This window comes from Aphis gossypii, chromosome X, assembly GCF_020184175.1.
Source record: "Aphis gossypii isolate Hap1 chromosome X, ASM2018417v2, whole genome shotgun sequence".
Lineage (NCBI taxonomy): Eukaryota > Metazoa > Arthropoda > Insecta > Hemiptera > Aphididae > Aphis > Aphis gossypii.
This window is the reverse complement of record NC_065533.1, coordinates 28,981,624-28,996,125: the sequence shown is the minus strand read 5'-3', so window position 1 is coordinate 28,996,125 and position 14,502 is coordinate 28,981,624. Positions and strand designations below refer to the sequence as shown.

General features: G+C 30.1%; 1 protein-coding gene across 1 annotated transcript; it reads left to right on the top strand.

The window, feature by feature from the left end:
- The first annotated feature begins 3,048 nt into the window (after positions 1-3,048).
- Positions 3,049-6,884, top strand: LOC114133062 (cilia- and flagella-associated protein 52-like). The gene is made up of 2 exons (XM_050207741.1): positions 3,049-4,928; positions 6,138-6,884. Exons 1-2 carry the CDS (start codon positions 3,128-3,130, stop codon positions 6,581-6,583), a joined length of 2,247 nt encoding a protein of 748 aa, XP_050063698.1. The 5' UTR covers positions 3,049-3,127; the 3' UTR covers positions 6,584-6,884.
- The last annotated feature ends 7,618 nt before the right edge of the window (positions 6,885-14,502 follow it).

Here is a 14,502-nt window from a genome sequence, read left to right as displayed (position 1 = left end):
AACTTGAAATATTTTTACCATTTATTTATTTCACCTCTACCTCACACCGTCCATAACCGTCGCTGTTTCTCATACGCGGGCTGTTAAAATATCGTCCAGATAAATCAACACAAATTTATTACCCAAGAAGTAATATTACAAAAAATCCAAATCGCTAATAATTTATTATTATAATAATAATGTACTCAATTATTTTTAACACGTTAATCGCAACGGTCGACGGCTAGCCCGACTTCATAAACATTGCCCCGGTCGCCAGTGACGAGACCATCCGTCGACAAATATAGTGATTACATTGACAGTTCATAATTTTGACTGGCGATTGTCGATAAGACAACGTTTTAAAATATATTGTAGGCGATCAGATACTGTTTCAAGAATCTTCGAATAAAATAAATTGTTTTTTATTTTGTTCATTTTTAGTGTCGCTTTTTTATTTAAAATAATAATATTTATTTATCAGTTAGGTACCTATCAGTTTATCACTAAATCGTATTTTCATCCAAACTTATATATACATAATTATATTAATGATATATATATCTATATAAATTTTAAAGACTAAATCTTTATCGATTTTTATATAAAAAAAAAAATTAACAAAAATTAGTAGGTATTTTAAATGGTTATAAATACCTTTAAAATAATACCTATTTTATTTTAAATTTGACGTATTTCGTAAAAATTTGAAATTTAAACACTTATACAAAAAATTGGTGACTAACGATTTTTGATTTTTTTTTTTTAACTATAATAAGAACAATAAATTTATAAGAAACCTTGTATTACATTTTTAAGTTTTTTTAAACATTCAACATTTTTTTATTGACATTTAAGAAAAGATACATACCTACTTAGAAAAATCGAAAACTTCAGTTGTTTATAAATAACTCAAAAAAAGTTAGAATTTTCAAAATACCTTGTAAAGGTAACGCTAATATAAAAACTCCCTTGAAAATTCCCGTTTTCCGATTTTTTTGAAAACTGCTGGAAACTTCTTACTTTTGAGTATGCATTATAAAAATACACCAAAGATATTCAATTTGCCATCGGAAACCATCCTTGAAGTTTTAAATTATAACATTATTGCGACAAGTTATGGTCTACACAGACAAAAAAAAAAAAAAAATTGTAGAATCATTGTAGAATCAATGTACATTCGATCTGTTCAGAATCTAAATGGAAGATAGTAGCTATTACTATGTCTCTCTACTGTATAAAGTATTTATATTTAATATTGGTATTAAGCAATAAGCACATTATCTGTGTTATTTCATGGGTGTTTTTAGATTTTTTAAATTTTAAACAAATTATGAGAATTTTTAAATTGTAATACTTTATATACTAAAAACTTGTTTATAACTATAATTATGAAAAAATATAGACAACATTTTTACTTTTGAATTTGCAAATAATTCGGTTTTTTATAAAATTATAAATGGTTATTACACATTGTAAAATCTGATCAGAAATTTGCTATATTAAGCTAATATTAAGTGAGTAAGACTGTACTATTGATTTACTATTGAAAAAATACATGTTTGGTGGTGAGGGGGGAGAAGTTACATCATTTTAAGTATTAAGCAGTCTTAATTAAATACTAAGAAACAATAAAATTGACATACTATATTGTATATTTAACATATTATTAAAATGTGGTGTAGATAGTTTATAGTTTTATTTGAAGTTGCCAAAGAAACAACGAATAGATGGCGCTAATGTATTGTAATTTGAAATCAGCCAAGTACAATCGTGTGGCATTATAACATTATAATATTGTTAAATACTTTTGTAATTTTATTTAATCAAGACACTGTTGCATCCCACCCAATACCTATAAAATAAATAGGTATTCAATAAAAAAAATATAAAATGTCAGAAAACAATTTTTTAATCAACAGATATACAACATTTAAAATTGTCCTACTTGGATTTCTACTTTTTATGGGTTGAAAAGTGAATAAACTAAGTGATCTATTCAAGATCATTAATTTAAATACATACTATAATATACTCATGGTAACAACTAATAAAGACTTTCTTGAAATCAGTTAAGATAATATTTGACTGCGATAATTTACAGAATATATACCTATACTTCTTTTTTCTCATTTTGTCAAATTATTGTAAACCATATTGGTGCCATCACAAAACGACTCTATCTATCTCTGTCTTTTGTAAGTCAAGATTTATAAATAATAGTATTATAGTAACATCAAATACTTGATGCTATTAACATTACCAGTTTTCTACATGTTTGACATTGCATTTTTGACTATCACATACATCTTTAATTGTTTTTGTAATGATAAATTAATATAGTGTAGAAGAAATAGTGTATCTTATGATCAAAGACTCGACTTTATTTTGAATGTCTTTGTCATATCTTGTAGAAAGCATACTTTTCAAATAATTTTAGTGATAAATACTTACTTTTTAAGTATGCTTAATACGACAATGTTTTTAATGATGCTAGTCGTACACGCTTGATTTGTGAGAGTTAAACATATGAAATGTTCCTTTAAATAATATGTAATCTAAAAGTTATATATATTTTTCTTTAATCATATTTGACTATTTTATTATTATTATTATATATGGTCAGTTTTTTAAGATAATTTTAGAAATTGTCATTTAAATCAGTGACACATTTTTACTATAAACGATATTTTATGTTCATATTTTAATTTTTACATTTCAAAGAAGTTCAGAATATGTAATATTTAAATTATTGAAACAGTTTATAAATACATATAATTTTGTTCAGTAATATTTATTATACGCTTATATTATTGCTCTTTAAACATCTATTTACTGATTTATTATATATTATTAAAGTTTACATAAACGTATGTTCAAACTTTTTAATACCGTGTAATATAATTCTCGATGAAACGCGTGCATCATCAATTACTCAAAATACATATTATATTCGCGTGTACATTATTGTTGTTTTTTCTTATTTATTTTATATATTTTGGCTGCCATAGATTTACAAACATCGAGTAAAGCAATATTTTACGAAACTATATTCGACTACGAAAAAAAACCAAAAAAAAAGAAAATCGATTTCTACGATTTACTATACATTTACGTTGTCGTTTGTTTTCGTATATAGTTTTGGAAAATGGAAGAAATCGTAGTACAGGATTTGGAGTTGAAATCACTGATCGGCTTCGACGGTAACCCGTTGAACGGTCTGATATTGCACCCGGACGGCGTTCACTTGATTTATCCTCTCGGCACCAACGTGACGGCGTACAACTGGTCGACCAAGGCTCAGCGGTTCTTCGTGGGGCTGACCAACATCATATCGGCGGTGACGGTGTCCAACACCGGCAAATACGTGGCCGCCGGCCAGGTGAACTACATGGGTTTCCGGTCGCCGATAATCATATGGGATTTCCAGACGGGCGAGCCGGTGACCAAGTACGATTCGCACATGGTGCGCGTCGAGTCGGTGTCGTTCTCATGCTGCGAACAGTATCTGATGTCGCTGGGCGGCATCGACGACGGCACCATCGTCGTGTACGAGATCGACAAGAGACAGGTGCTGTGCGGCTCGTCGTCGGTGAAGTCGACCGCCGGCATATCGACCGTGCTGAGGGCGGTGAACGGGCGCAACCGGTGCTTCGTGGTGGCCGGCGACAACATGCTCCGGCTGTGGACGCTGAACAGGGAGCAGCGGAACCTGCAGGGGCTGGACACGTCGTTCGCCAAGATCAAGCGGAAGATCCTGTGCACGGCCATCGACCGCCGGGACGAGTACGCGTACTGCGGCACCAGCACCGGCGACGTGCTCAAGGTCGCCCTGAACTTTCCGGCGGACGCGGCCGCGCAGATACCGGCCGGGTCGCCGACGCTGGTCGGCTGCTTCGCCAAGTACCCGACGGCCGCCGGCAACAAGAAGCGGCCGCCGGCCGGCGTCACCGTGGAGCTGTACAGCAAGGGCGTGACGTCTCTGTTGCTGTACGGCGACGACGGCACCATGATCGTGGGCTCGGGCAACGGCGTCGTGGAACTGGTCCGGCAGAAGGCGCAGCAGCAGCAGCCCAAGCACAAAACGGCCGAGACGCGGCTGGCCGCGCCCACGCGACCGCTGCTGGTGGCCGTCCGGTCGGCGGACGTCGAGTCGACCGTGACCAGCGTACAGCTGATGGGCGACCACACAGCGCTGGTGGGCACCATCCGTTGCGAGCTGTTCACCGTCAGCGTGGACACGTTCGCCGTCACCCGGATGTTCACGTGCCACACATCCGCCGTCTACGATCTGGCGTTTCCGCGCGGCTACAGCAAGGTGTTCGCCACCGCCAGCAAGGACGACGTGCGCGTCTGGTCGGTGGACACGCTCCAGGAACTGCTCCGGGTCACCGTCCGGAACTGCACGTGTTCCGGCGTGCTGTTCTCGCACGACGGCACGCAGATCATCAGCTCGTGGAACGACGGCCGCATCCGGTCGTTCACGCCCGAGACCGGCCGGCCGCTGTACACCATACACAACTGCCACAACAACGGCGTGTCGGCCATCGCCATGTGCGTGGACGGCGTCAAGCTGGTCAGCGGCGGCGGCGACGGGCAGGTGCGCGTGTGGCAGCTCAACGGCACCGACGGCATACTGTTGGCCGTGCTCAAGGAGCACAAGGGCGCCGTCACGTCCATAGACTTGCACCGGCTGGGACACGAGGCCATCACGTCCAGCGCTGACGGCACGTGCATCGTCTGGGACATCGTCCGGTACACGCGGCTCTCCATCATGTTCTCGTCCACGGTGTTCACGAGCGCCATGTACCACCCGAACGCCACTCAGTTGCTGACCAGCGGCACCAACCGGTACATCGGGTTCTGGGAGGCGCTCGACGGGTCGTTGATCCGCGAGATCGAGGGATCCGCCGTGGCCGCGGTCAATTCGTTGGACATGACGCCCTCAGGTTTGTGAAACGCTGCTAGCAAAGCGATGTGCCGATAAAAAAAAAAATATTATTTTAGCGATGTGTGCACATCGTCGTGGCTTACTCACTATAGTCACGAGCGGGACTACAGGGCCAACATTTTTTCTTCCTTTTTTATTTTTTGGCGGGCAGGGGAGCGGCTGATAGAGTATTATGACGATATCTGAGAAATGTCTTACTTATGCTGTGTTGTAGTCTTAAGTCTTTTATTTGATGGTGATTTTAATATTGATTTCGACGAAACGCTATCGCTGTAGATATAAATGGTTTAAAATAGAACAGAAGTTTTTTAAGAAAAAAAACAATCATTATAGAACTGAAACCGATAAGTATCAGTGATCAGATCGATGTATATATATAATAATGTATATAATTCACAATTTTCGAATTTAATATTATTTAATATATTATATAACATCGTTAGTTAAAAAAATTGGAATTACCTATCGATATTAAGTTTTATAATCAAATAGCTAAAATTTATGTTTTTTTTAAGATAATATTAATAAATACTAACGTTATATTATGCTGTATTATTTGCATAAAAATATTTCATTTATTTCAGCTATCATTTTGCTTTTTTAAGTTTTACTATTTTGACTTCTCTGCTTTGATTCACTATTTTGTTGCTTTAAATATGACTGTTACAGTCGTCGACCTATATAACGTATAATATATAGAATGTCCCAAAAGTATCGCATCTACCCTAATACTATATGATAGAAAATCAATATAATTTAATTTGATTTTGCGATTAAACCGTTGAAAATATTCCATTTTTAAAATTAAAATTACATTTTTTAAGGCGATTTATTTTTTGAATTAAAAAAAAATAAATACTTTGGGAGCTTACCTAGTTAATCTTGCAAATAATTATATCGAAATCAATATTATACATAGGTGATTAATTCTCATAAATGCCATCCGTTTTAGTTTTTTGCTTTTAAATAGGTATCCTCAAAAATATCAAAATCTTAACCTGCTCTTAACTCGATCACATTTTACTAAATTTCAATATTTTTACAACCAATATGATAACAACATTGGTTTTCTCGAAAATGTCGACAATTTGATGCTGCACAAACAATTTTTTTTTTTTTTAATTTATACGGTACTCATTGGGACGTACCTACAGTACACATAAAATAATCTAATATAACGCAACATTGTGGTGTGTCGTATATGCAGGCAAGTACTTCGTGACCGGTAGTTCGGATCAGACGGTTAAGGTTTGGCTGTACAACGAGGGGGTGCCCACACACGTGGGTGTTGGCCACGCGGGAGTCGTGACCAACGTGAGGGTGAGTCCGGACGGCCGGTATTTGGTGAGCACGAGTGTGGATGGTGGCATATTCCTGTGGCGTTTCCCGCACGACTCGGACACCAAGCCATCCAGCAGCCGGTGCTCGACGGTCAGTGGCGTGAGCGCGGGTGAACAGCAGACGGTTCGGTCGCGGCAGCTGTCACTGAAGAAGTCGATGCCGGTCCGAAAAGAAAACATTTCCGACATATCGTCGGCGCAGAAGGTGATGTCGGTGTTGCCGGACGGTGAGGCCGCTGCCGGCGGTGACGTGGGTGTCCGCAATAGTACCAGCAGTAGGAACATTTGCAAATCGTCGTCATCCGCCCGATGATGGGCTCCGCTGCAAGTCTTGTCGGCATCGCGAGGGATAGTGTTGTTTTTGCTTTCGCGTCCGTCATGTAATATTTGCTCTGTGTTTACTTTCCCTCTCTCACCTTCATGACCGGTAAACGAATTTTCCGGTTCACTCTTTGCGAAATATTACCTATGACTGCCACGACCGCAGCTTAGCTATAAATGTCTTAGTAATTGAATTTTTTTTTCGTACAGTTCTATCAGAATTTATAATATTATATTGTAATATTACAATATTTTATAAACAACAAATGGAATTAAAATGTTTTATTTTGGTACACGAGTGGTTAAATTGTAGATCCTATAGAGAAATGGACTGATAGCCGAGAGATAGATCATTTTACAAATATAGCATATAAAAACCTATACAACTTAGTAGATATATAAATAAACATACAAATTGCGATGATGAGAGAAAATTAATAACAATTTCAGAAAAAGATATCACACACTTTATCTCTACCATATACGAGGGTATTGGCCATCACTTTCTTACAATGTTGACACTAAGCCACTAAAGAATCTAATGACTGGGTGTGAGATATGCGTAGTCTATATTATTAATATAATATATTATATTAATATTATATAAACATGGATATATGAGTTGAAATACGTGTGCATGTATAAATTATATGATACATTATATTGTCATATTATTGTGACATAATATGTGGATAAGAGGATAATAACTTTAACAAATATCCGCATTAAGTGATAACGCTATATGACACAGCTATCGATAAGATTAAATTTACTTTGTCATTTATTAAAAGTTAATGTTAATTTATGTTACGAATACTACGATTAATTTTAAAAGATTTATCAGCCAATTTAACTGTAGCACGAAACAAATAAAATTAATGTTACATAAAATATTTAAAAACATTAAGTTTTATTATATATATATATATATATATATATATATATATATATACATAGCAATAAACTTAATTTAAATATTTCTAGTTAATAAAATTGATTATAAGAGTACTGGGTAGGTATGTATAAGTTAATAGTCAACGCTAATATACGAATACATCGTACGCATTAAATTTGGGTTTTGATTTATTATTATAAGGGTTATTTGAAATTAGTGCCATATGGATATGTATTGAAGTCATATAATTGATAAAAATATGCCTTTTAAGAAATTTACATATTCTAGCTTTAATACTTATAAAAGTAAGATTTATAAGATAACGTGAACAAGTATTGTGAACTTGATTATGCAAAATTTAAGGAATCCGTAATAATGTTAATTTGTTTTATAAATATGCAATGCGATTTAAAAAAGGTAGGCAAACGGGTACCGCTTTGCTGTAAATTGGGTGTTGATTGGGTCACTATTATGGTTGTGTTAAACTTGAATTAAATGATATAATATCATTGTACACAAAAAACAATTTTGAGTGGAGACAGTTTGTCAGTTCTATATTTCTAAGTATATTTCATGATACATTTTTTGATATCTATAGCTATTATCATTTATTTACTTTTAATATTATTGTAGATTGATAAAATTTTTTCCGAAAATATCGCATTTTTTATTATATTATTAGTATTTCATTATTAAAATAACATATATTTTTATCATACTATAATATGATTTTATATAACTTAAAATCATAATAACTTATTTTTATAAAAACTGTAAAACAGTAAAAATAGGTCATGGTATAAATAGATAATACCTTAAAATAAATGTAAAATGTTTATGAAAATTATTGTCTTCATATATTTTTTGATTTTATGGATACAATATAAACTACTGATAAAAAATATTTTATTACATTTTTAAAACTTAGATATAAAAATAAACATTTTTATGAACTTTTTTTTTTAATTATAAAATAATTTGTACATTTTTGAGGTTTTTACCTAACTTTTAATGCTTAAAAGAAAAACAAAATATATTTTGTCAAAAATTGGATTTGCATAACATTTTTCATTTTTTATTTTATTTTATTTTTTTGATTATAAAATAGGTACTGAAAATTTATTGATGTTTACCCAAAGTATCAAATAGTTCTAAATTGTTGCCAGAAACCATCCCAATTTTTGAAAATCACTCCCCAAAAGGTCATATATATGACAAATAGAAAAAGCTCATATTCTGAAATCCATAAATTTATAGCTCCACTCAAAAAATAAAATTGTATTAGATATAATTAATATATTTAAATTAGTACTCATTAAAACTAATTTTAGGCAAATTTTACTACTTACAGTAAGAAAATATTAAGACTAACTATCATTTTATTTAGTATACTAAAGGATTAGCAGTTTACTAATTTTCAACAAATTGTTATATATGTATTATAATTTATAATTATATATAGGTATTAGATTCTCTGCATTTGTTTATTGAAATTAGAAATTGAAGACAAAGTCATAGAATTGAATATTTCACCTCGTTCAACAATTTTACAATTTCAATTTAGAAAAATGCTTTTAAAAATAATTCAATTATAATACACAGAACATGACTCCTTTCCTACAAAATCAATACCTAACTTAATTCACTTGATTGTGGAGGTAATATTTAAAATTATGCAGATCATACAATTTTTTTCGAAAAAATTATTCTAATTTTATAAAATGTAGTTTAGAATGACAGATAAGTGTGCTATTTTACTCATGTCATATGTTTTTTGTAAATATATTCTATAAGTGAATCAGCTGTTGAAAAATGTCCAGAATAATTTCCAATTGTATTATTTCGATAGTTTTTATTGCAAATAAAAAAACGCTCAGCCCAGAAGCGAATGATGATGAATCTGAACCATTGCATTATTCAGTTCTCAATTTGAAAGAGCATCGGTAAACACAACTGTATGACTTATGAGTATCATCAACCTCACCGTTGAAATAACATCCATGACAAATTTTGTTCCATACAGCTTTACATTTACGTTCCATTAAGTAAAAAAAAAAAAAAAAAAAAATAAGAAAGAAAAATGTGAAACTCTGTGGGTTGCACGTTTGAACAAACTTTGTTCCAATAAGCTCAGAAAAAAAAAATAAACAAACAAATAGTTAGATACTACGAAATTGATCACGGATAAATTTATTTTAACTTGAGTTCTCTATTTCAGAATAATTGAATATACTTTACTATCTATACAATACTTATAATAATTATAAACATTAAAGATAGTACAATAATGTTTATATGTATACATGTTTTATAGTAAATAACGATTATAAATAAGTATTATGAGTAGGTATTGAGTATAGGTACTCGTAAGTTATGAGCTTATAAATCATAATAATATATTTAGTAAAACAATGAGGTCATAATTTCATTGTTTTAACGTGTAACTCGTAGCTTACATTATAAATAAATTATTTTTTTGATAAAACCAGTATTTATTTTTATTATGTACCTAACTTGAACTTGACCATTGACTATAGTTAATAATACTTAGAAGATGATAATCTGAGAAAAAATAATTCAAATAATTCTAAAATTAAATTATAATAAAAATATTTTTTATTTTATCATTTAAAGTTCTATAATATTTTTATTACACATTTCTTTCATATTCCTAGAAATCGTTGAAAATGTTTTGAACTTCAAGTTACGTTTTACAGAACGTAAGTAAGTACTCATCATATACGCTACATTATACTGGTTATGGTGACTGAATTTTTGATATAAAGTAGCCATACAATAAGCTATACATCAAGTCTTATGACCTATTTGAGTATAATTTAATATATTTTTGTCTCTTATTTTTAGGTTGACATTTTTTCCGCCTATTTATTTTACATTCAATTTTGTTTATTTTATGTCTTTATAAAACGTGTCAAAGTATATCTGACTTTATACCCGTTATTATTTTTATGTAGTGTGTTATATTCATAAAATCATATAAATATAAATTCATGATAAAATTGTTTTTGTTCATGATTAATTTAATATTATTATTATTTTTTTTTTTTAAAGGATATCAAATTTAAAGTTAATTATTGAGTAGACAATGTATCATTTCTGGGTATAACTTTAATAACATAATCAAGTTTAACATGGTTTGAATTAAAAATACAATTTTTAAAATATATTTATTAACATAAAATATTCCGTTTTGTAATGAATTATCGCATTAAAAATAAAAATGATTCTGTGCTTCCAGGATTGATGATTACAGATTTCAAATATTTTTATAAGAAACTCTGTATTAATGTATCAATCTTGTAATCTAAAACTCTTAATGTATAATTAAGAAATTATTATAAAAAATGATGACTTATGATTCTTAGAGTTTATTATTATTAAATTTAATTATGTCCATTGAATTCAAAGGATTAGCTCTGTAGATTCAAAATATTTTATATATCACGAAGGATTTGCCCACCTCCCTTCCGTATTAATTAAAATCATTATACTTATTATACTTCAATAATCAATATAATAATACAAACGTATTTTAATTATAACTTAAAAATATGTTTTTAAAAGTTCCAATAAATGAAAAATGGAACATTGAAAATATTTTTTTAACTATTAATTGAATATACGTCACTTTTTAGTTTTTAATTAATTAAAGTTAGGATTATATAAGATCGTCACTAAGTACTGACTTAAATGTAAACCAAGAATTTATTTTACAGTTAATTATTGATAATTTTTTTTATTTCCTTCATAAAAAAATCTTTATCTTCATAGGTACTTTTTAAATTATTAGGTAAATTAAATTAGTTATTTTTAATATGTTACGTATTTTATTATTTTAATATTATTATCATTAGTTTATACAATATATATAATATAATTAAGCTCAAAATAAAACTCATAATTATTTTGTTTTATACATTTTTAAAATTAAAATCTTGTATAGAAAAACTAACTTAAAATTGTTGTACTTGCAAACAATTTTGGTGGCATCATTATTCATGAATCCATGATTTAACGGAATTTATAGAAATGATTGTATATTATACAATATATTATAAAGTATATATTTTAATTTTTGAACATATTGATGATAATTAACTGCAAAAATTAATACATTTTAAACAATTTATAAGAAGATATGCAAGTTTTGTACAGAGTTTTTAGGTATTTTGGTTCATTGCTTGACATAGAGATTATAAACAAGGAACCAAAACTTTTTAAGACTTCAAGTTAATAAAAATAAAATTAATTTTTGAGTTGGGCAAATGTATTCTTTGCTTCTTCCCTCGGGTGTCACTGGTTAAAATTTTCTGATTTCATTTGTATTAAATAGTATCTAATTTGAATATTAAAAATAGTAGAAGTAATTTCGTATAAGTTTTGACGTGGGAATTCATATCCTTTTTTTATTGATTTATTCATATACCTTTAGCGTCAATCAGTTACAATGTAATTTATAATTCAAACTTTTATTACTTTTAAACTGCAGCTAAAAAAGCAACATTTGGTTATTTAAAAATGTCTATAAAAACCCTTTGTATTCTTTCGACCCTTATGGTAGTTTTTTGTTACGTTTTATGAAACTGTAATGAGGAAATAAAAAAATAACTTTTTTAAAGTTCTAACTAGATGAAATTTCCAATCGTTAGATTCTTGAAACTTTTATTGAACTCTTTTGCTAGAAAAATGACAAGAGATAAAAATAACTAACTATTAAAAACTAATAACAAAAGTGTAAAAATATTTTAAGAAAATTATTTAGAACAATAATAATATAACATTCGTATAGTTTCATGATATAATAATTATGTAGTGTGTACACTCAATATGAAATTATTAAAAATAGGATTTAGTTTTGAATTAGTATAAAATTATTATTCGAAATATTAGTTTCAAAAAAGAAATAGTAAAAATTATTTTTTAAATATGAAATCAAACTTGAGTTATAACCTTCCCTTTTTTTAGATTTGCTATACATAAAAGTTCTAACATAGAACTTTTGAAACACTCTATTACTCCCCAAAATCCACAAATCCATTGATTGATGCAAAATATAATTAAAAAATAAATTTAAGCAATCCTCTATAGAATTTATGGTCGAAAAGGAAACTAATTTAAAAGAATGAATGTTAAATATTGTAAATACTTTATAATGTTTAATACATATTAAATGTGGTATTCAATATTTTTGAATATAATGGGACTTATATATATATACACACACACACACACACACACACACACACACACACACACACACACACACACACACACACACACACACACACACACACACACACACACACACACACACACACACACACACACACACATATATATATATAAATTGCAATATTTTATTTATTTAGAATTTAAATAACTCTTTTACAATAATGAATGTGGTATAAATGACAAATTATGAATAAAATAAAATAAATTTAGAGAATAAATGTGCAACACTAAATAGTATTAAAAATATATGAGTTTTATTTAATAACCAGTTCAATGTACATATATAAAATATTGTTATTATTTTATGTATGAGCAAAAAAGTTATCAAACATTTTTTTATGTAATAAACAAACATTTTATTACAATTTTTTTTTTTTGTTAGTAAAAATATAAATTTCGTTGGAAGAGAAATATCAATCTTAAGTTTACTAACCTGGTCGTGTGGTAATGCTGAATGCATGCTACCTTCTGACAGAAGGCTTCTGTTAATAACCTTATATCAGATTTATTTATTGTACTAATTTTGTGTTGTATAGATTGTAAATAAAATGTTTAAAAATAATTTTAAAAAAGTTTGTAATTTTTCGATATATATTTATCTAGAGAATAAAATACAGCCGATGAAATAATCACGTCCTCGCAGATCTTGCAGATCAATTTTTTAAGCTGCTATCTCTATAATGAGAAAAAACTTATCACAATTCATAATTTTATAACTTTTCAAATTGCAATTATTGATAGAACGGAAAAAGAAAATACCTAAGGTAAGATTTGTACACTCTCTTTAGCCCTCTGTTTGTTCACACAATAATTTATGTACGGTACAGTTCGTAAATTAGGCTTGTTATTTATTTAATAAAATTGATGATAACATAATAAATAGTTTTGAATTTGAAATAACTGCTTACACACCATTATAATTTTGTACAAAGTTATTCAGTGATCTAATATACTAATATTTAACACAATATATTTCCTAATAAACATCGTTATAACACTTAAGTTAATTTTGATCGGTGTTTGACTTGTGTAAACAGGAAAGTAGTATTTTATGTCGACAATGTATAATATGTAATGTATCATTATTGTCTTAAGCACGGATTTTGTTTAAGACATTTGCATGGAATGCAAAAAATTAATCAATAGCCAACCATATTACCTATAATTAAAGCTATTCGCAAAGTAGGTAGACGTTCTGTAAGATTTAAAAACTATTATTAAATAATATAGCATTTATATATTATTTTTATCCAAATATAAAAGCTCGAGAGCTATGCATTATACACAAAATGATTATAAGTCAATTTTTTAAATTAGCTACCTAACAATCAAAAATGAAATTCATTAGTTGATTTCATATTGGTTGTTAATATTCGAGTACTTAAATAGGATGAACAGACCAGTGATTGAACAGTTAAGGATTTGTTTGATATCAAAATGCATTCATAAATAGGTTTTTAGCATCACATTCACACATTTTAGATTTTAAGATTGGTACTTATGACGCATTTATGAACTGCGAGTAAAAAATGTAATATGACTTGTTTTTATAGCAATACAAAATAATAAAAATTTACAGGCAAAACTATTTTTATAATAGTTTGAAGTTCAAATTTTGTCAAAATCGCTAAGATTTACAAACAATTTTGTAGTTAGAAATTTTCAATTTTATAGATATTAAGTCTTAAATACACAAAAGTTGTTCTTACGAACAAATAAAAAATCTAAAAATTCAAATAATTATATAGCTAATTCAAATTTAA